General features: G+C 35.1%; 3 protein-coding genes across 3 annotated transcripts; 2 read left to right on the top strand and 1 right to left on the bottom strand.

The window, feature by feature from the left end:
- The first annotated feature begins 5,857 nt into the window (after window positions 1-5,857).
- Window positions 5,858-7,147, top strand: LOC130998111 (UPF0481 protein At3g47200-like). The gene has a single exon (XM_057923546.1). It carries the CDS (start codon window positions 5,858-5,860, stop codon window positions 7,145-7,147), a length of 1,290 nt encoding a protein of 429 aa, XP_057779529.1.
- A 2,264-nt stretch (window positions 7,148-9,411) lies between these two features.
- LOC131001307 (ER lumen protein-retaining receptor-like) lies at window positions 9,412-13,077 on the bottom strand. Its single transcript, XM_057927665.1, has 6 exons — window positions 12,731-13,077; window positions 11,248-11,513; window positions 11,051-11,166; window positions 10,137-10,210; window positions 9,895-9,958; window positions 9,412-9,811 (listed from the first exon to the last, which is right to left on the bottom strand). Exons 1-6 carry the CDS (start codon window positions 12,819-12,821, stop codon window positions 9,775-9,777), a joined length of 648 nt encoding a protein of 215 aa, XP_057783648.1. The 5' UTR covers window positions 12,822-13,077; the 3' UTR covers window positions 9,412-9,774.
- A 3,341-nt stretch (window positions 13,078-16,418) lies between these two features.
- On the top strand, window positions 16,419-22,247 carry LOC131001306 (uncharacterized). The gene is made up of 2 exons (XM_057927664.1): window positions 16,419-16,920; window positions 21,704-22,247. Exons 1-2 carry the CDS (start codon window positions 16,756-16,758, stop codon window positions 22,106-22,108), a joined length of 570 nt encoding a protein of 189 aa, XP_057783647.1. The 5' UTR covers window positions 16,419-16,755; the 3' UTR covers window positions 22,109-22,247.
- The last annotated feature ends 635 nt before the right edge of the window (window positions 22,248-22,882 follow it).

The following is a 22,882-nucleotide window of genomic DNA, read 5'->3' as shown; positions in this document are numbered from 1 at the left end:
CAAAACCTCCCTTGTATAATTCATTTAGTAATATTAATTAATCTAAAATTGTTAAATTAGGGTTAAATATATCATAGTTATAGCTTAAAATATATTTTATTGCTAATAATATGCGTGTGAAATTCAAAGAATAGATGACAATGTTGTACGTATTATTAGGTAGTCTAGTTTGTCTTTTTGCACTTTAGTTATATATGTTGGTCGAAATTCCAATAGCTTATAACAACAACATATGCAAATTTATGACGTCATAAACATATAGGTTTAATATGTCATGCATCCATCGTGTGATTATGTGTTACCTGTATTGATTGACTAACAATAATAGTCCCTTCCCAATTCCCATTCAATTATTAGTATTCACTATTGGCCACCATCCTGTCCCAACTTTTTACATGATATTTTGGACGATTCACTATTTTTCTTATTCGACTTTACCATCTCAACTACCAACACTTCATTATTGAATGACATATATGTAGCTAGAATATAGATATACTACTCCATTTTTTCTTTTGTCCATGATCGTCTATTCTATCATAAAAAATTGTGAATTTAATCATTTTTTATTATTTTTAGCATTTAATTACTCATTTTCTTAATAAACGTGTCTAATAGTAACGAGCTATTATCAATAGTAAGAAGAAAGTATATTATATCAAAATTCATAACAAACAAAATGGACATTTTACATGTTAATTTCAATTTCTCCGAATTATTACTTAGGTCTAAATTCAGTTCAGATCCATTGTATCCCAAAAAATGAGATCCAGATCCAGATCTGTAAGATTCAAAGAGTGGTCTCAGGTCCAGACCCGAATCCATATTTTTTTCTCTCTTTTAAAATAAATTTTAAATTAACTAAAAATCAAATAAAATCGTAATTATTGTCTATAGTTGTAACAATCATTCAAAATTAAATAATTACACTATAATCCATAAAAAATTATGAGTGAAAATTTAAAATGCCCACTTTCTTAAGTATTTTTGTAAAAATGCCCTAAGTTATAAAACAAAGCATTCTATGCCCTAAATGTCTATCTTACCCCTACATGTCAACATCAATGTTGAGCTCTTACACATGTCAGTTTTTTTTAAGTTTCCAATAAAAAACATGTCATTGACCGAATTTGGTTTTTCAAATTTGATGGAAATTTTAACTTTTGAATTAATTTTAAATTTCCACTCATGCATGCATAAAAGCAGACCCCTATTTTGAATTAACTTTTAAATTTTGAATGCATGTAATGTGTCCGGTCGTGTATTATGAATGCATGAAATTTTAACTTTTTCTGTTTCTTTTTTTATTACTATTATTTTTTTCTTTCTATCCAAGCATGGAGTCGACCCATAAAAGGATAAAATATTGAGTGTTTATAGGCAAATATTGACCACTTTATATTTGTTAAGATTTTCAAGATTGCATTGTATCTTGAGTGAATCTTTGAAAAAAAAAAAGATTCACTTGTGATAGACATAAAGCCAATACACTCCTTTTTTTTGTCCATATATCTTGGCCAAATCTACTCATTCAATCTATATATTACTATTAGCTTTCCTCATTTTTCTACTCACCAATATAACCGAGAGAGATAAAGAGTTCAAAGCATGGTCGGACATGAGAGAGAGAGAGAGAGATATTTGGAGTTCATTCACACGAGAGACAAACCTAAACCGAGAACAAATCCATGGCATCTTCATCATCATCTTCTTCGCAGGTTGTTTTTTTTATGAAATTGAATAAAATAGAATATTTTATGCCAATATAGCATCTGTCCAGCCGGTAATATGTCCGACTGGTACATTGTTTACCCGAACTGACCAATTAGTTAGTTCATCTTGTCCAGGAAACCATTCATTGTCATTGTCATCGATCTGCAAATTCACCCAACCTGCATATTCAACCCCCGTCCTTCTCAAGTTTTTTGGCTTCGACAAGTCTTCAGAGGCGCTTGTATCAGTCTCGGCTTCAGACGATGGAACATATTCTTCATCTTCATCATCATTCTCCACAAACTGAGGCTCGTCTGTATTTTGATTATCCCATGGACCCCAAAAATGCTCATTTTCTTGTTGACAGTAAACGCTGGGATTTGGGACATCCCATGAAGGCCAATCCGTTGACTGATGATTACCCCAAATGACCGAGAGTTCAAAGATTTCTTGGGCGGGTGAATCTCCAATTGAGATGTCCAAATAAGCATATAGTTGGATTGCTTCCAATCCATCCCCACTTTGGAATATTGCCTTAGATTCACCTCTATATGCGGAAGATTGAAGGAGATCAAACGAAGGAACATACACTCCTCTACTAGACTCGTCTTTGACAACAAAAACCTCAGGAGAATATGGTTGGGACACCAACAACTGAAGCAAATCATTGTCATCGGTAAGAAGATTTTTACTTGCAACCTGACCATTTAATCTCGTCGTCAAATAATACAAGCTGTAATTAGTGCTCAATGAATTCTCCAACATCAGGTGATTTATCATGTATAGGGGTGAGGATCGGTTCGGTTCGGTGCAAAACCGAACCAAAAATTCAAAATCAAAAATCGAACCGATGGTTAAAATTGGAACCGAACCGCACCAATTGAGGGTGCCAAACCGAACCGAAACCGAACCGATAAAATCGTCGGTTTCGGTTCGGTTTACCGAACCAATGCAAAAAAAAATCTTTTTTTCCGAAAAAAAATAAATTAAAAACCTGTAAAATAATGTAAAAATATAAATATATAATTTATGAAAAAACCAATTAATATATTATAAAATATATAAACCAATTAAAAATTAGAAAATTGAATATATATTATAAAATATAAATATATAATAAAATATTAATATTTATCGGTTCGGTTCGGTTCGGTTTAAAACCGAACCAAAAATTGAAAACCGAAATCGAACCGAAACTTGTCGGTTTTTAATTTTTGAAACCGAACCGAAAATCGAACCAATAGATTCGGGACCGAACCGCACCAAAACGGTTCGGTTCGGTTCGGTTTTGCATTTCGGTTCGGTTTCTGCTCACCCCTAATCATGTACAACGTAGTGGCCATGGTGTATCCGAAAATATGCAAAACCTTAGGAGAGCCGCCGATGTACTCATATCCATTGAAGGCGCCTCTATAATTAACCGTAAAGTATCTCCCATATTCATTCATCTACAGAAAAATAATAAATAAATAAATAAATAAATGATGTAAAGGGAATGAAATGTAAAAATACAAACATATAACATGTTAAAATGCTCGAAAAATATCTGTCCGCCCGAAAACGTAAAATGACATACCTTTAAATTTGGGATACGATCATTCACAAATAATAGCTTCACTATTTGGAAAATACTCCCTCCGTCCATGAAAGAACTTCCTAGGAGGGAGTGGTACGTGTTTTAAGAAAAAAATTGTTGAGTGTATTGAGAGTAGAGAAAAAATTGTTGAGTGTATTGAGAGTGGTGAAAAAGTGTTATAATTGATATGGGGAGTTGTGAAAAAGTGAAAAATAAGTAATTATAAGTGGTGGGGCATAGTCCAAAAATAGGTAGGAAGCTTTTTTGTGGACGTCCCAAAAAGGAAAAATAGGAAGTTCTTTCATAGACGGAGGGAGTATTATAATTTCTATTGAGTTTGAGTGTTTTTTCAATTTGCAATGGAGTGTGCCCGTCGAGATCTCATATATAAACAAAGATTCATTCATTTCACGTGAATTATAATGAAATTAGAGCATTTGACGTGAATACTTTACTGACAAGGCTATTTCACATCATATTTGTCATTTATAATCAATTATATATATATATAAAAAAATATCTGTTCGACTGGCCGGACACAAGATTTTACCGGCCAGACACTTATTTTTTTCGATCGGACACATTTTTTTTACCGTTGTGTGTTTTGAGTGCCAATCTTGATTGTGTTAATTTTTGGTATTTATATTCCATTGATTAGTTAGCCTAAGATTTAATTCTAAAAACTTTGATTTAATTCAAAAATAAATTAATATTGTATTTTGTACACCATCTTTCACCTTTTCCAACACTTATTTGACCAAAATTAGTCTTTAAATTGATGACATTGATGTTTTTCTTACACTTTAACAACTTTTGTCATAGATGTGTAAGATTTTTTGTGAAAAACAATGCATATCTATCACAATCAAAGGGTATTTTCGATGGTTCACTTAACTTGGGCATAAAATGCTTAGTTTTATAACTCAGGGCATTTTTATAAAAAAACTTAAGGATGTGGGCATTTTTGCCTATTAACACAAAAATTATTATAAGAATTCAAAATAAGCAAGAATATAATAATCAAGTACTAAATACTCCCCCCGTCCCACGAATCTAGACACGTTTGGTTTCGGCACAATAATTAAGGAGTTGTAGATTAGTGTTTAAGTTTGTAATTAATAAAGTATAAAAGTGATAAAATAGGAGAGAGGAGATAATAAAAGTGATAAAGTAAGAGAGAAAGTAATAATTATTACCTTATTTGAAAATGTGTCAAGATTCGTGGGACGGTCCAAAAAGAAATATGTGTCAAGATTTGTGGGACGGAGGGAGTAACATATTAGTAGTAAACTAATAGTTCAACAACATATTTAAACAATCAATTTTTGCAATCATTCAAAGATGTCTTCAACATCGTCAACATCCTAAAGAAATTAAGAAAAAAACTAATTACCATATCATTAAAATGAATTTTGTGTTTATCTTCATCGCAATATTCAGCAACGGTAGAACAAAATATCTGACTTCTATTTTACCTTGAAAAAAGAAAATAATATTTGTAAATACAAATAAATGAGATAATAATAAATAAAATTTAAATTAAGATAAGAGTAAAATATTACCTTTAATAAAATTATAAGAATATTATTTATGATAATAGATGTATAGATTAGTTTAGAAGAGTTACATAAAAAAATAAACAATATATATTTTTTTGTATATAACTGGATCTGCGGGCCGAATTTGGGTCTCAAAATTCTTGCTTCAGATCTAGTATGAAATTCTTAGGAATAATCCAAATTCGATCCAAATCCATTAGGTCCGTTTTTTGCAAGGTCCAGATCGGGTCCAACATCTATTGTCATCCCTATACCCTATTCATCTCCAAATAAAAATACTCTTTTCATCTCACAAAAATTTGAATATTTATAAGTGGCAAAAGAGTCTTATTTTAAGAAAAGTAAAAATAAAAAATAAAGAGATTGTGATGAGATCGTGTACAAAAAAGAAAATATTAATGTTTTTGTGAGATAGAGTAATAGTAACTTATTTTTAACACCGACAGAGTAAATCCACATGGGATACTCTGTCCCACAATTTAGTGTATACCACCATGTACCACTCTTAATTTATTATAATTTTTAATTATATTTTCTTCAATTTTAATTTATTATGCTTTAATATAATAAGAAGATAATTAACAAGGGTTCACTTATCGAATTAGGGTTTATAATTATTTTTTTATATTTGTTTGAATTAATAATTGATTATTTGGGTTAATTAATTCAAAGTTAGGGTATAATAATTTTTTTAAATTTCAATTTTTAGTTATAAATATTAATTAGAGTTCATAATATAATAATATTTTTTATTTTAACAACAAATAATGATAAAATAGACAAATTAAGAGTGGTACGAGGTTGTACATATCAAATTGTGGAACAGAGGATTTCATCCTGAGTAAATGTGGGATCATAATTTAGTGGGCTCACCGAAACAAAAATCACGAAAATTGTAATTTGTATAGATAAATGAGGGAGAGAGAGAGATCGCTATAAAACCTGCGCTCTTGTGTGTTGAATGTCATTCAAAAACAAAAACCATAAAAATTGTAGTGTATAGATAAATATGGGAGAGGTTTCACCAAAACATAAGGAGTACGTGGGCGTCGATATACCGCCGGCGGCGGTGGTTCTGCAGAGAGTGGCGACACAAGTGGTCGGGTGCAAGAGAGAAATAGACGACGGCATCTACCACCCCGTCCTCGTCTCCCTCGGCCCCTACCATCACGGCCACCCCCGCCTCAAGAAACTCGAGCATCTCAAATCCGAGATCCTCCCCCTGCTCCTCTCAGACACCCAAAGCAGCGTCCTTCTCAGGGACATCAGAAACCTCTCACGCGAAATCAGAGCCTTCTACGAAGATATAAACCACTTGAGCGACGAAGCATTGTCTAAAATGATGCTCCTCGACGCCTGCTTCCTCATCTACTGCATCCAGAAGATGGCCGCGCACTACGACCACGACGACGTCCTCAATCGCCTCGGAATGTCCAGACTCGCAGTTATAGTCCGCGACTTCTTCATGTGGGAGAATCAGCTCCCCTTTTTCTTACTCAAAATCATCATCCCCTTCACATGTGAGGGCATTGATGATAAATCAGTCGACGCCTTTTTCTGCCGTCTCGTAAGCTCCATGATAAACTGTGGGGACTCCTGCACCCAAAACCTGCCGCAAGTTCCTGAGGGGAAACAAGTTAGGCACCTTCTCGACGCGTGCCGTGCAGCACTCGTCCAGGAGAAGGAGACGACGGAAGCTGAAACCGTGAAGGCGGTGAACAGCCAGTTCCGATCGGTTACAGATCTGAAAGCGAAGGGGATCCATTTCCGGCCGACCAAATCAAAATCCTACTGCTTGACAGACATCGAATTCAGATCGCACTCATTCTACGGGATGCTTCGGCTTCCAATTTTGCTGGTGGACAACAAGACGAACGTGATCCTGTCGAACATAATCGCGATGGAAATGTCGGCGGGGAGCGGGACGGATTTCGCGGTGACGTCGTACGTGAAATTCATGAAGGCGCTGATAATGAAGGCGGAGGACGTGAAGGAGCTGCGGGAGAAGGGGATAGTGGTGAGCTGCGTGGCTAACGACGAGGAGGTGGTGAAGATGTTCAGTGCGTTGAATACGGATGGGTCGTGCAGGAAAGATGTGTTCAGAGGGGTGAGGGAGAGAATCAACGAGCACTGCAGAAGCAAAACCAAGACCTTCAAGGCAGAGCTTCTTCATACTTATTTTCGTAGTCCGTGGACGGCCATAGCTCTCTTCGCCGCCATCTTAATATTGTGCGTCAATTGCCTCAATTTTCTCCTCAATTATTACAAATTCACCCTCTCAACTCTCAAACCGGCTTGACAATCTCTCCCTCTCCCTCTCTATAATTAGCAGTTGTGAGATGCCAGATTTATGTACTACTCTAGACTTAGGTGTGGAGGTACAAATGAATGTTTAATAAACAAGTTTTTTTCTGGTATGTGCCAAGACAAATCTAGGGTTTCAATGAAGTTGATCAATTATATTGATGCCAACAACATCTGTGAGTAAAAATCTTGACGCACATCAAATGGAAAACCAAATGCATCACTTGGATTCAAGATTCTGAAGGAGCAAAAATTTTATTTTTTATCAAATGTCTTAATTTTGACACTAAATGCACTAATTACAATGATTCTCACGAAAAATATATTTTCACTAAAATTATACCCTCTATATATAATTATGATCCAGTGAAAATTACACATGAATAAATCTATAAAATCAATGAATAAACTCATGAAATCCACGAACACGATATGAACCATATTAATATTAGCTGAATGTTTTGTTTGTGAATTTCATGGATTTGTTCGTCTCATATTCATGGATTTCATTGTTTTTTTCATGTATTTTCATTGCTCGTCACATTTATTCATTCTCAGTGGATTCATTCTCTCTATGTATATATATATTTAAGTTTTATTATCGATCTATTAAATATACAATAATATCAGTATATATTTATATAGCTAATGCAAAGATATAAAATCGTGTTATATTTATGTATACTATATAATAATATCTCTCGTATAAGACAAATTAATATGTATGCACATATATTTAGAGCACTCCCAGCAGAAATCCCAAAATTATGCTCCTATATTCATCCCTAAAGCTTCCCTATTTAATTTTAGGATCTCGATTTTATAAATGCATACACCAGATCTCCTATTTTCTACATAAAAACAATAATTATGTGTGGGCCCTATTAATTATAAGCTTAAAATAAATTTAGGGTGGGTGTAAATTTAAGATTGAATTTAGGTAGGTGTAAAATTTTTTGTGGGCCCCATCCAATTTAGGGGATCTGCTGGATGCATTTTTTATCTCATTTTCAATTGTTTTAGCCTAAATTTAGAGTTAGTGATGCATTTAGGTGATCTGCTGGGAGTGCTCTTATGTAAGTATAAGTTAATTTCTAAAAATAAAAAGTGCATTTAGATGGGAAAACATAGGTTATGAAATCTAGAAAGTATTCCCTTATATAGAATATGTAGATTTATCAAAGACCATATAGCTAGTCTTTAAACATGCTTCCAATAGTTACGAACTTACAAGTTACAACCATATGGCCTTTTGACGAATTTATTTCTTTTTTTACTTGATGCAGTGCGACAGATTCGACATTTCTATCATTTACAGAAGGCCCAAATATATTGATTCAAATTTGTGGCGGATGTGTGTGGTAGATTGAAGATTGATTAATCTATAGCATTTTCCCATATATTGATAAGCTCATTATTACTTGTGAGTTTTTTTTTTTTTTTTTGAATTATAAGAAGTATCTATCATATAATCAAATAAGCAACTCGCACGCAGACGGAACCACTACTCACACAAAAGTGAGAATACTATTCGCACGCAAACAAGATTGAACCCAAGAACTCTCACAAAGGAGGGTCTTTGAATGCCTCAGCTTTATTGCTACTTGTGAATCTTGATCATATGTATAATTTCTTTTAGGGGGATCATACATATATTATTAATATATATTTTTCTAATATATACACTATTACACGATTTTCACGATCATTACACGATTTTTGAAAAAGTGTGTAATAGTGTATTTTATATTGTTACACTTTTTTGCAATTACACACTTTTACGTTATTACACACTTTTGTGTAACAATGTAAAATATCATTAAGAATATAATTTTATATTTACATAAAAAAATGCTAGTTTTCCATATTTTTATTTGGATTGACACTTTTTTCTTTTCTTATAGAAGGGGTAATTGAGCCCATGTCTAAATTGAAATTTTAATTTGTGGTTAATTAAAAAAGGAATGTTGAGTTACCAATGCACACCAGAGGTAGCCGTTGCGAACTCCCAATAATTAAAAAAAAAAAAAATCAATAATTGTGACCGTTAATAAAAGTTTTGCTTGTGACTAATTTTTTATTTTTTGGGACTTCGTTAGGGCTCGTTTGAGATGTTGAAAAGTTATAAATGAAATAGAAAACCAAACAAAACCTTCATACTAATAAATCAGGAGATGTCTAACCATTGATTTATTCCATACAGTAAACAGAACAAAATGGGGTGGGGGGGGGGGGGGGGGGGGGGAAGAAGCCTTTATATGCTACAGTTAAATACTAATAAATCATTGAAGATATAGTAAACACATGTTTGTTCTTTTTCCATTGGGAAAAAAGAAAATGGCAAGTTATATCTGTCTACTGAAGAAGTTGGGTATAAGTTCTGCTGCAACACCAATAGTCATTCTTGCTTGTATAATATAATACTTCCCTCAACATTACAACAACGTATTAAGTCACTTCATATATCTGATAAACAACTAACGGGATCTCATCTCTTGTCCAAATCCAATGGTTCAGCATAAGATAGGCATAAACAAAACCACATGCCAAGTACCTTCTAGAGTATCTTGCTCATGCTGCTTGAAAATCTTGGCCTCAAATATTTTTGTGCACAACATGAGCTCAAGCAGGTAATTCAAGCTTTGCATTGTTCTTCCAGCTGATAAAATGCAATCATAAAATAAATCACTAGAAATCAAATCAAAACTTGGAATGTGCGCTGACAAATATAATGTAGTTTACCTTTGGAAATAGTAATAAAAGAAATCAGCATAAAGCAAGGTCTGGACAAGCCCTGATACCCAAGCTGCAGGGCAAGAATAAGCGCATAAATTTAGTACTATTAATTTTTGTAATCAGCTTCTCCACTTTACGGAATATGAACAGTTCAGCTAAATTTCCTAGCTTCAGCAGAGACATCACCCATATCTGATAGTATAAGATTATTAACCAAACAAACACAGAAAGAGAGATAGAGGCTATACATATCCAGTGGACAAAGTGTGGCTGAGTGAAGTAACGGTAAATCCAGTTCAAAATGTAGAATGCTCGGTAAGCACTGCAAGACGAAACCAAGACACAAAGAAGTTAAAATAAGATCTATTATAAACTACTTACAATATCACTTTGGTCATTTTAAAAGAAAGAAAAAAAAAAAAAAAGCATGAAGAGGAGGAGAGAAGAAAATGTTACACGACATAGGTTGGTCACTAACTACCGAGATCTTCTGATCTCCTAACATTCTAATTGCCGGTAACAGATATCCTTAAAACCTTAAACAGGACCCAGTACCGAACTACAAGGATTTGATCCCTAAACAAGTAATTATTTATCATCATCAATGCAACATCATTTTGTTTTGCCATACAGTAGCTGGAGTTGTTTACCCATGAACCAATTAAAAGTACAAAACCTGTAATTTAGCTCAAAGAAACGAATAGAGGGTTTCAACCGGAAACTCGGTAAATCATGTCCCACCTAGTAAGCAAAAGAATATGAAGAAATACTAATATTTTGACAGGCATAAGTTACCAGCAATCTTTTACTGTGAAAGAGAAAGAAGTCCTAAAATCAAATACCGCAATCTCATCTATAAAGTTCATGAAATAACAACAAATACACAGTCGACAACGAAACAGGATAAAACAGTAAATTTTATTTATCAAAAATCCTGAACATTGATTTCTAAAACCAAGGGCAGAGTCATATGGTACACTTTAACCCAAGATTCTTTACCAACTACTAAAGTGAAAATTGATTTTAAAACAAAAGACAACACCAGCTACAACAGCAGGAACTTGGCACAAGACACAACTCAAAACCCATCATTCAATTCGTATACACTGACTGATGCAAGAATACATGATATTCATTTAAAAAGTGTGTAATTGTCAATTACCCTAGAAGAAAAACATATTGCCCGGTCAAGTTGTCGATATTTCTTGTTCGCTGCAACAAGACCAACTGAGGAAGGATGGCAACAGCTTCCAGGTACAAGGAAAAAGCCCACATAACCTGGTCGATCATATAGAGCATAGATATTAGATACAGAAAGACGTTAAAGCATATAGTAGCTGTCTCATGAGATTACATTACCTCTTTAAAGGTAAACTTCTCATTTATGACCAGGGCTAATAGCAAACACGGTACAATAAGGAAATAGTGGCGAAAAGTGTCCTGGTCTTTGTCGTATGATCTGCGCACAATCTTGTGCCGCCTCATATACCAGACAATTGAGAAAGAGCTCACCAAAAATATTATTTTCATCAGTGTATTATAAAGAGATACATAGTTTGTAAATAAATCCAAGTAGCGAGTAGCAAAAACGATAGCATAGAGCTCCTGGGTCTTCAGAGAAACGCCTGCACAGACAAATACCGTCAACATCATACAAAATGATTAAGAAGAAATTGGTAGTGATGCACATGTGTGTAACACAATCAAACCAAGAGAAGATGGCAAGGCAAGCCTCAGCAGTAGCAGGCAACATATTTAACTGATGAGTTGTGCATATTAGGCGTTTATATGTTCACCTTGAAAGTAGGATACACAAGTACACAGTTATTATAATGGATATCCAATTACAATACTATATGAATGTGATCTCCCAATCATATATATCTATAACAGGTACAAAAGTAGAAGCAGATCTCAGTGGGCTCAAGATTTTTCCGCTGAAAGTACATACTACATCATGATACTTTAATGCCACCAACCTTAAAGCATATGTCGTATGTCAGTTGAACTGAAGCATAAAGTTTGCTGTTAAGTGTTAAATACACTAAATCTCATCACCTATGACTTTGAATCACCCCCAGTGAGTTCAACTATCAATTTAGTTACTTAACCCCTCAAACAATAAACTTTTCTTGGGTACAATTATTTGCACCAAACTGAAGAATCTCCTTTAGATTCTCCTAAACTGAAACGGAAAAAAGGAAGGACCATCAACCAGTGCATGCAACCTTTGATCAGTTCCTTGGCTCGAGTTGAGTCCCAGCATATTTATTGTAGCTCTCAATACTAAGTCATCCTATAACATCTCAATTCTACCTCATTTATACAAATTCTACCTGGTCTATGCACATGACTAAGCCAAGCAACCATGCTCCGAACACCTTTACATCAAGCGCACAAGAATCTTCGTAATCTAACCTTCTGTAACCCTAAACCCTTCAATCAACCAATACACTACAAAATTCTTTAACAAACAATAGTAGAAAACATAATATCCAATATTTTCACGACTGAGAATTTGATTCGTCAAAAATGCACTATCAACATCCACGAACCACATTGAGATTGACGGCGCCCCGTTGCGCGGGCCACGCACACAGAAACAAATGAATACGTTTCCATTGCCAGAAAATAAAACCATTTCACCAATTACACAAACGAACAACAGTAAAAGCTCTCTCTCTCTCTCTCTCACACACACACACACACACAATTAGGGGTTTAGAAATAGGGCAAGTAAGAACCATAAACGGGGCCTTTCAGCGGCAAACACCAAATCTCTTTTTCTGGATCTTGAGAAGTAAATTAGAGGGAAAAAAAAATGAAATTCGAAAATGCATACCTGCACAAGATTTAATAGTGTGAATCTTGAGGAGCAGGACAAGAACACTTGCCAAATGAGTCATGTCCCCAGCTAGCCTGAATATATTCATCTTATTTCCCTCTCTTCTCACTCTCTTTCTCTCTAAACCTGAAATATTTTGCTCGTGCCCAGAAAATAGCTGCTTATATTTCAACACTCAACAGTTTTTGGCTTTTCTTTTTTATCCTTTTCGTTTTAAGGTCTGAACCAGATGTGTTGATCGGAGTAATGGCAAAACAAGATTTTGTGTGATATTAACACTTTTCCTTTCTTACTTTCAGAAAAGTGGTATGAAATGAAATTGGAAGTATAACTTTCTTAAAAAAAGAAATTGAAAGTATAACGTGGCACGTGCGAGAGGTCTAAGGACGTGTTTCATCCAATGAGATCCCAGTTTAAGGTGTGCGAGTGTCAAAATTATGTTCACTGTCTGAAAATTACCTGACTTTGATCATATGTTAATTTTACATTTTTTTTTAAATAAGTGTGATAATTATTAAATTTTTATTCATTCTAATTTTACATATAATTTTACAAAATAATGCAATAATTATCAAATTAATAATTTAATTCAATTTTAATATTAATCGAGATTCCAACTAAATTCATGACTGACATGACTAGTCGAATAATTAATTTTGTGTACTTTTGAATAGGGGTTGCCATGTGCGGATGTGCCATCACAGACATTGGTTGATTCAGTAGTAGCTCCACCCTAATACTATTATTATCTGTTGATATAGTTAAATAGAGATATTAATTTTTAATTTATTTAAGTGGACTAAAGTATTTATGTAAATAATATTAGTTAGCTATTTATTTTAATATTTGTAATTAATTTATGTTATTACCCTAAGTTTTATGCATAAATTAGACACTAGATTATTTCGAAATAGATTCTTTATAGAATAGGGAAAAAAAATGGATTTATATTATTTCTAAGTTAATAAATATTTATATCGTAAATTAGTGTGAGTAGAATTATGATAAACGCAGTTAAGTCTTTCTTGAATTAGTTATTAATTAGTTTGCCATAGTTATTAATAAGTTTGCCAAATAGCAATTAGACTTTATTCAATAATTTCAATATATAGAAATATCACCCTAGAACCAACATAAGTATTTTTCATAAATCAAGTCCCTATCATTTCCTCATTATTTATTAGTCAGTATTTACTGAAGGTCAGATACAAGGGAAAAGAAGTGAAGCATTAGTTCAGAGTTACTTGTGTCGTCAGACCACAATCAGGTAAGCTTTTTTATATAAAATTCAAGGTTTATATTACGCTGAAGTTATTTGCGAACTATTGTCATTGCCTATAAGTTTTAAGATTTATGTATGATACCTATCTAGCACCAGTAGTTATAGTAATCGAATTCGGATCCTGTTCTATCCAGATGTTAGACAGGATTAGTGTACACAAGGGACTGTGAGCCGATTTAGCATATCGACCGTAGAAGGTGGCCACCTTCTCGGCACAAAGTTATTATTGCAGATATGGTAGAATACAAAGAGAATAGTCTGCAGACGAACTTTAGTGCAAGTAAAATGACCAGTGGGTACAGACTTTTTACTAAAACTTCTGTACGCCATGAGAAAAGCCATGATAATTTACAGTTTTGCATGCACAGGTTATTTAAATAAAACTCATGTATAATGTTTGAGATGACAAGTTCAATATATAGCTCTAAGAGCAAGCTTTCAAGTTATTTTGGCATGTGTCCATTGAGTGCTTTTAGTACTCAACCCTGCATATGTTTTCTAAATGTGCAGGTTAAGCTGTGATGCAGATGGAAGCGAGCAAAGCAAAGCTTTTGATATGTATGTATTAAATTAGGATCAAGATTTCATGTCTTCATACATGTAATCCATTTAGGTTAGTCTGTTGCAACACTTAGTGTATGTTACTTTATTGATGTGTTGCAAATATTTCAAACCAATAGTTAGCATAGAGAATTATGTCATTTGATACTTAGACAGTTTGTCGTTGTGTTATTGTAAGTTGTCTGCTTTTAAGTTTAGAAAAGAATGCTTATGATTACCAAACATTTTGGTAAATTATTGTTTAAGCAGGTTAGTGATTAGTTTTGAAACCTATTTTTCTTTTTCATTTTCTTGCTCCTTTCCTAGTCACACTTTTCTCCGGCTTAACTATACACTAGCTTAGGTCGGGCTGTGACAGATTCCCTCGCCAATGATGCCACATCAATTATTCGGCTAGTCATGCCAGTAATAAATTTGACCGAAATCTCAATTAGTAGCAAAATTAGATTAAATTAATAGTTCGGTAATTATCACGTTACTTTTCACAATTGGTATGCAAAATCAAAATTCGATGAAAGATCAGTAATTAAGGTTCTAAAAAAAGTTGTGTATATATATATATATATATATATATATATTTATATAATATTTAAATATTTTATTTGGTATAAAATCACTACAAGAAACAGCGGCTCCAACGACCGAAATTAACGACCGAAATTTTCGGTCGTTAAAAAGGCGGCCGTAACGACCGAAATTTTAATATTAACGACCGTTTTGTTTAATATTTTAAATCTTATTTTTTTTATTTCCTACGACCGAATGAAACGGTCGTTAATTTATAACGACCGTAACTACGACCGTTTTTACGGTCGTTGGTTTTTTTTTTGAATTTTGATATATTTTTAATTTAACGACCGTTTCTAACGGTCGTTGTATTTTAATTTATTTAAATTTGAGTTCTGATATTTTTAAGTTTTCGGAAATATTTAACGACCGTTTTTTAACGGTCGTTGTATTTTAATTTATTTAAATATATTTAATATTAACGACCGAAATAATTATTTTTAACGACCGTTTTTCGGTCGTTGTATACCGAAATTATTAATATTATAATTAAAATTAGCAACGACCGAAAAACGGTCATTAAATTGACATTCGATCGTTGAATTCGCGGACTTAACTTAGGTTTTCTAATTTTTCCCCCATTTTCTTCTCCACCCTTTCCTCCTCCGATTCTCCGCCTCCTTCCGCCGATTTCGTCGTTCCCGACACCGCCGCCTCCGTCCATCGAACGGCCACCTCCACCGACGCCGCCGCTGCTGCTCCTCTCCGTCCGACGCGACCGCTGCTGCTTCTCTCCGTCCGACGCGACGCGACCGCTGCTGCTCCTCTCCGTCCGACGCGACGCCGCCGCCGCTCTCCGTCGACGTGATACTCTACGGTAAGTTAATTAATTATTCATCCTAACCCTAATTAATTATTTTTTATAGATTTCATCAATTATTAACCCTAACTCTAATTCCCAGCCCCCTGCCCTCGCCGGACCGCCCCTGCCCTCGCCGGAAAGCTCCTGCCGTTGCCGGAATAAGAGATTGTAGGTTAGTTCGTGTAACTTATATTTGAATTTAGGTTAATATTGATATGTTAGTATATATGAATTTAGGTTAATTATATGTGAATTAATGTGAAATTTACATAGAACTTAGTATGAATTATATGTGAATTAATGTAGGCTATGTTTCAAATTTATGTTAATTATATTAGTATGAATTAATGTGAAATTTAGTTGTTGTGTTGTATAGTATATGTGAATTTAGTTTGAATGTAATGTGAAATTATATGTTAATTATATATATGTTCATTTGTATTTGATTTGTTTAAAGAACAAGAACTTAGTAAGATAATTTATTTTATAAGATTTATTTAAAGAACTTAGTTAGGTTTATTTGTAAATATTAGATTTATTTAAATAACTTAGTTAGGTTTATATATATTAGATTTAGTTAAAGAACTTAGTTAGGTTAATCTCTATTTAAAGAACTTAGTTAGGTTCATTTCTATTTAAAGAACTTAGTTAGGTTCATTTCTATTTAAAGAACTTAGGAAGCTTAATTTCTATTTAAAGAACTTATAATGTTTAAATTTATTTAATTCGCTTTATCGCCGGTGGGGGAGAGGCGAAATATATGATTTAGCATGATTAATTGCGTTGAGCATGTTTTAATTATAATTAAGCATGATAGTTTCGCCGGTGGGGGAGAGGCGATTAAGTATGATTGTGATTAATTGGAGTTTGGGCCGCCGGTGGGGGAGAGGCGGAGGCGGTAGCAATGACTACCGCCTTGGTTTTGTTGTTGTGTTGAAATTTCAATCTTCAATCATCCTTCTTGAAATCCTAATCGTAATCTTCAGTCATCCTTCTATAATCCTAATCTCCGACCTTATTTGAGTTCTTAATTCCTAATCCAAATCTTAATCTCCTTTCTTAATCATACTCTTAATCTTAATTCCAAATACTAATCTTAATCTCCTTTCATAATCCTAATCTTAATCTTAATTCCTAATCCAAATATTAATCTCATTTCATAATCTTAATCTTAATTCCTAATCCTTATCTTAATCTTAATCTTAATCTTAATTTCTAATCTTAATTTCCACTCTTATTCATCATCTTAATTTTATATCTAATGTGTGAACTAATTAAAACATTAATAATATATGAATGCAGGAAATATAAACATGAGTTTAGATAGAGGGTGGATGTATAGGCGATATGCTCAAGGTAGTCTAACAGGAGAGTTCATGGATGGATTGGAAGTATTTATCCATTATGCACTTTCTCGACCGGACTTAATGATTGGAAATAAGATCAAATGCCCATGCACGAAATGTAAGAACAAAAAATTTGATACTCCAATGACTGTTAGGGTTCACTTGGCAAAGAATGGTTTTATCCCTAGATACCATATATGGACGATGCATGGTGAAGCGTTAGTGCAAGTCCCTGATGTTGCTAGGCGTATTATAACCATTGAGGAAGATAGAGAAGTCAATCGTTATGAGACGATGGTGATGGATGTAGCGACAGCTCAATTTCACAATGTCGATGATTTAATTGAAGAATCTCCAAACCCAACAGCCCAACATTTGTATGATATGTTAAAGGCGGCTGATAGAGAGTTGTGGCCTGGCTGTAAAACCCATACCCAATTATCTCTTGTAGCTCGATTGATGAGTTTAAAATCTGATAATAATATGTCTGAGCGATGTTTTGATCAGATTTTGGAGTTGATTAAAGAAATAGTTCCCGATAATAATTTGGTGACTGGAGATTTCTACAATGCAAAGAAATTGCTTCGTGGGATGGGTTTGCCAGTTGAGAAGATTGATTGTTGTCGTAATAATTGTATGCTTTTTTGGGGGGATGATGAAAGCTTGAACGAGTGTAAGTTTTGCGATGCAAAACGTTACAAAGAATCTTCTGGTCCCAGTGGTAGTCGTCAACGACGCCTAGTTGCAGTAAGTCAGATGCATTACTTTCCCATCACCCCAAGATTGCAAAGGTTATATGCATCTAAAGCAACAGCAGCTGATATGCGATGGCATGCTACATCAGTTAATGATGGTGTGATGAGACACCCTGCAGACTCACCTGCATGGAAACATTTTGACAACACATTTCCTGATTTTGCGGCTGAGGTCAGAAATGTGAGATTGGGGCTTTGTACTGACGGATTCTCGCCATTCAACAATTTTGGAAAGCAATATTCCTCATGGCCAATCCTACTTACTCCATACAATCTTCCTCCTTGGATGTGCATGAGAGAACAACACATATTTCTCACTGCTGTCGTCCCTGGGCCACACAATCCAAAGGATATGATTGATGTTTTTCTTCAACCGTTGATTGCCGAGTTATCTCATCTTTGGGAAGTGGGTGTCCAAACGTATGACATATCATTGAAGAATAATTTCCAAATGCGTGCTGCACTTTTGTGGACAATTAGTGACTTTCCCGCTTATTCCATGCTTTCTGGTTGGAGTACAGCTGGTAGATTGGCATGTCCACGTTGTTGTGATGATACAGATTCTTTTCGATTACCTTTGAGTGGTAAACAATCCTGGTTTGACTGTCATAGGAGGTTCTTACCCACTGATCATCCTTTTCGACGCAACAAAAATGCGTTTATAAAAAATGCTCAAGTAAGAAAAGGTCCTCCACAAACAAAAAATGGGTACCAGTTGTTGGCTGAGATTGAGGGATTGGGGATTAAAAAAGTAACAGAATTGACAGTTGAAGAGACTCGATTACGGATATCTAAACGACAAAGAACTTATGAATCAGGTTGGAGGAAAAAAAGTATATTCTGGGATTTGCCATATTGGAGTTCGTTGCTTATACGTCATAATCTTGATGTTATGCATATAGAAAAGAACGTCTTTGATAATTTGTTTAACACCATTATGAACACTAAAGGCAAAACAAAGGATACGGCCAAATCTCGCGAAGAATTGAATAGGTGGAAAATTACAGATCTTTGTCTCTTTTTCAAAGATTTGACTTCACCAAACATTCAAGTTGACAATCTTCTTCAGATGCAAAAAAATATTCCTGTCATTCTCTGTAAGTTGGAAAGAATCTTCCCTCCTAGTTTCTTCGACTCTATGGAGCATCTTCCAATACACTTGGCCGATGAGGCTATGATGGCAGGCCCTGTACAGTATAGATGGATGTATCCATTTGAGAGGTACTTGAGAAAGTTGAAGAAAACAGTTAAAAACAAAGCCAAAGTTGAAGGATCAATTACAAATGCTTATCTTGTGGAAGAGGCTACAGCATTCTGTTGTTATTACTTTGAAGATCACGTTAAGACAAAGCAACGGAATGTACCTCGAAACTTTGAAGGTAGTGGTGTTGATGTGATCCCTGACATGTTGTCTGTCTTCAAGTATGTTGGGAGACCATTTGGAAAGATGACAACTAGATTTCTAGAACCTAAAGAGCACGACGCCGCCCATTTGTACGTGCTAAACAATTGCACAGAAGTTACAGAAACCTACACAGGGTATGTACAAAGCATATGTTATTAAATTTATTAATCTACACATAGGTTGTTTAATAAATATGATATATATTAATCAATAGGTTGTTTGAGGATGAAATGCGGGCCAAATTTCGTGATATTTCATCCAATGAACTTCAACAGAAACTTGAGAAAGAATTTCCCACATGGTTCAAAGCATATGTAAGTTCTTTCATCCAATGAACTTCAACTCAACGTATTATGTCAAAGTATACTACAATTGTTTGTAACTAATCAGTTTCTTTCATTGAATAGGCTTCAAATCCAACAAATGGGCTAGTCAATTCATTTTTGCATCATTTGTCATTGGGACCTCTGCACAGAGTTACTACATACCAAGGATTCTTTGTCAACGGATTCAAATTTCATACGGTTTCTTATGGCTCGAAGAAATCAACTGATAATAGTGGATTGTGCGTTAAGGGTTCAGTGTTGAACGGTGTCCAGTTAGATTTCTATGGTCGTTTGTTAGAGGTTGTTGTCCTAGAGTATCCTGGGCTACCAATAAAAACAACCACATTATTCAAATGTGAGTGGTTTGACCCTCAAACTCCAACTGGAACCGACATTGATCGTGACTTCAATCTGGTTTCGGTGCACAAGAATCGTCGTTATTCCAAATACGAACCATTTATCCTCGCCAATCAAGCTGCACAAGTTTATTATTGCTTGTATCCAAGTAAAAATAACAACAGAAGCAATTGGTTGGCTGCTTGTAAAGTGAAAGCAAGGCCAGTTGTTGAAGTTTCCACAACTGAACTTCCAACAACGTCTTTGCCTTTTCAAGAGGAAGTCGTAGGCAGAATATCTCTTACGAATATAGATGACATTTCAACAATGGTTCATCCACATGGAGGCGAGGTGGACATAGATCATGATGATGATGATGATGATGATGAAGACCTTATTTTACAATCCCCCGAGTCTTCTAACACTGAATCAGATTGAGTAATTAATGACTTCAAATAAAACATATTTGAACATTTTATATATTTAATGTGTTAAATAATAAACTAATATACTAATTACTTTAAATTTGGATATAGATGGATGCTTCTACTCAATCCGGGTCTAATCCATCCGGGTCTAATCCATCCGGTTCTACTCCATCTGGTTCGGGTCCATCCGGTTCTGGTCCTATTTTCGATAATAGGCCGCTAGAGGATGAAAACCCTAATGTGGAGGAGGAACGTGTTGCTAGTGATGGGCGGACATGGGTTTATTTCACTCGTAGGTACGTTTCACAATGTATCAGTTAACTTCAAATTGTTTTGTACATTAATTCTAAATTTAATTTCAACACTTTAAGTATTCTGAGGCCGACTGGAGCTATTCGGGCTAGGGCGACTGATAGCTTTCAAGGTATGCCACATGAAAGTGGCACCAATTGGAAGAATTTGACTGAGGGGATGAGGGATTTTTATTTTGATGAGTCTGAGGTACGATCATCTCATATACAATTTTTATATTCTAAACAAACAATCACAATACTAATTTTTTTCTTATTTGCAATATCTTTAAATAGAAAGCATTTTGTTGGGATAAAACGCAACATACCAGGCATGTTATTAAGAAAGTGTGGGTTAAGTCAGCTTGAGTGGCGTACAAGGATTACATCAGCAATTGCAAGAAGGTCCTGTTGATACATAAGAAGAAGATTGATTATCTTCAGCCTAACATTGAGGCAGCTTGGAGGGCTTATTGGGCTTTGCCTGATACTCAAGCAAGGTCTGCTCAGGCGTCCAGGAATCGCCGCTCAGAGCCAGGCGGTCCGGGTACAGGGATGGCTATCCATCATGGAGGGTCGCGCAGTGCTTTAGATCATGCTGAGCATCTGGTAACTTTACAACGTTTTATTTAAAATTTTTATGCATTACTAAATTGTTACTTATATTTTTAATGTGTTTTGTGAGGCTCGGGAGAGCAATATTTCTTTTGACGAGGCTACTTGGGCGACTTTTCGACGGATGCATTATAAGAATGGACAGTATACCGCTGGACGACCTGCGCAGCACGAGGTATGACGTTAATTTAGTATGTTTAAATTCCTTTGTTCGAATAAATTATTTTACAACTATTCTAACTATTTTTGTATTGTAGTTGGAGGTCGAGAGGCGATTGGCAGAGCTTCGCCAAACACAGGAAGAGGTCACGCCCGTAGATGTAGAGCGCATCTTCCGAGAGGTCGTCGCTCCTGATTCGAGGGGGCGCATCATGGGATTAGGCATGATGATGTCTAGGGCGATTACTGAGAGCGGCGAGTCGTCGAGCACGCACTCCACTAGCACCTCCCAGTTTCCTTTCCCTGTTGCCTCGAGAGATGAGCTCATTACATTGAGGGAGGAGCTGAGCTCCACACAGAGGGAGCTAGAGGTCAGGAGAGCGAGCGAGGAGGCTCAGAGCAAGGCTATACAGGAGATGCAAGCCCAGATCGCCCTCCTCATGCGAGGATATCATGCACAGTCCCCCTCCGACGCCTCTGATGGGACCCACCCGGACCTCTGATTATATTATTTACTATCGTTTGTTTGATACTATACTTTGAATACTGAATTTCTAAACTTGTTGACATATTTTATGATTTGCTACTTTGTTATATTTGATGTCTTTCTACTTTGCTCATCTTCATGATTTTGAATAATTTATAGATTGCTATATAATTGAAAACAGGAATACAAAACAAAAAAACAAAAAAACAAAAAAACGACCGAAATTAAACAACGACCGAAATTTTAAAAAAGCGATCGTTAAGAAATGACTGAAAAACAGGAAAAACGACCTCTAACGACCGAAATTTCGGTCTTTAAACAACGACCGAGTTAAAAACGGTCGTTAATTCTTTCGGAAGAACAACGACCGTTTTAACAACGGTCGTTGTTTAACGACCGAAAATCAGGACTCAGCGACCGAACTTCGGTCGTTGATCAACGACCGTTTAAAAACGGTCGTTGATGATCTCAGAAGATCAACGACCGTTTTCAAACGGTCGTTGATCAACGACCGAAATTCGGTCGCTGAGTCCTGATTTTCGTCGTCCCTGGGAGCTTGGCTACGGTTTAAAAGACCGAATAAACGGTCGTTATAATTAAATTTCGGTCGTTGGATTTCAACGACCGAAAAAAAACGGTCGTTGAAGACCACACGACGAACAAAACGGCGACCACAGTTTTCGGTCGTTGTTTCGGTCGTTAGGTCTGTAACGACCGTTTTTTCGAGTTTAACGACCGAAAATTCGGTCGTTAGAGCCGCATTTTCTTGTAGTGAATACACTGTTCATTA

This window comes from Salvia miltiorrhiza, chromosome 8 (assembly GCF_028751815.1).
Source record: "Salvia miltiorrhiza cultivar Shanhuang (shh) chromosome 8, IMPLAD_Smil_shh, whole genome shotgun sequence".
NCBI classification, from domain to species: Eukaryota; Viridiplantae; Streptophyta; class Magnoliopsida; order Lamiales; family Lamiaceae; genus Salvia; species Salvia miltiorrhiza.
The sequence above is the reverse complement of the archived record's forward strand: the minus strand, read 5'-3'. Positions and strand labels throughout refer to the sequence as shown.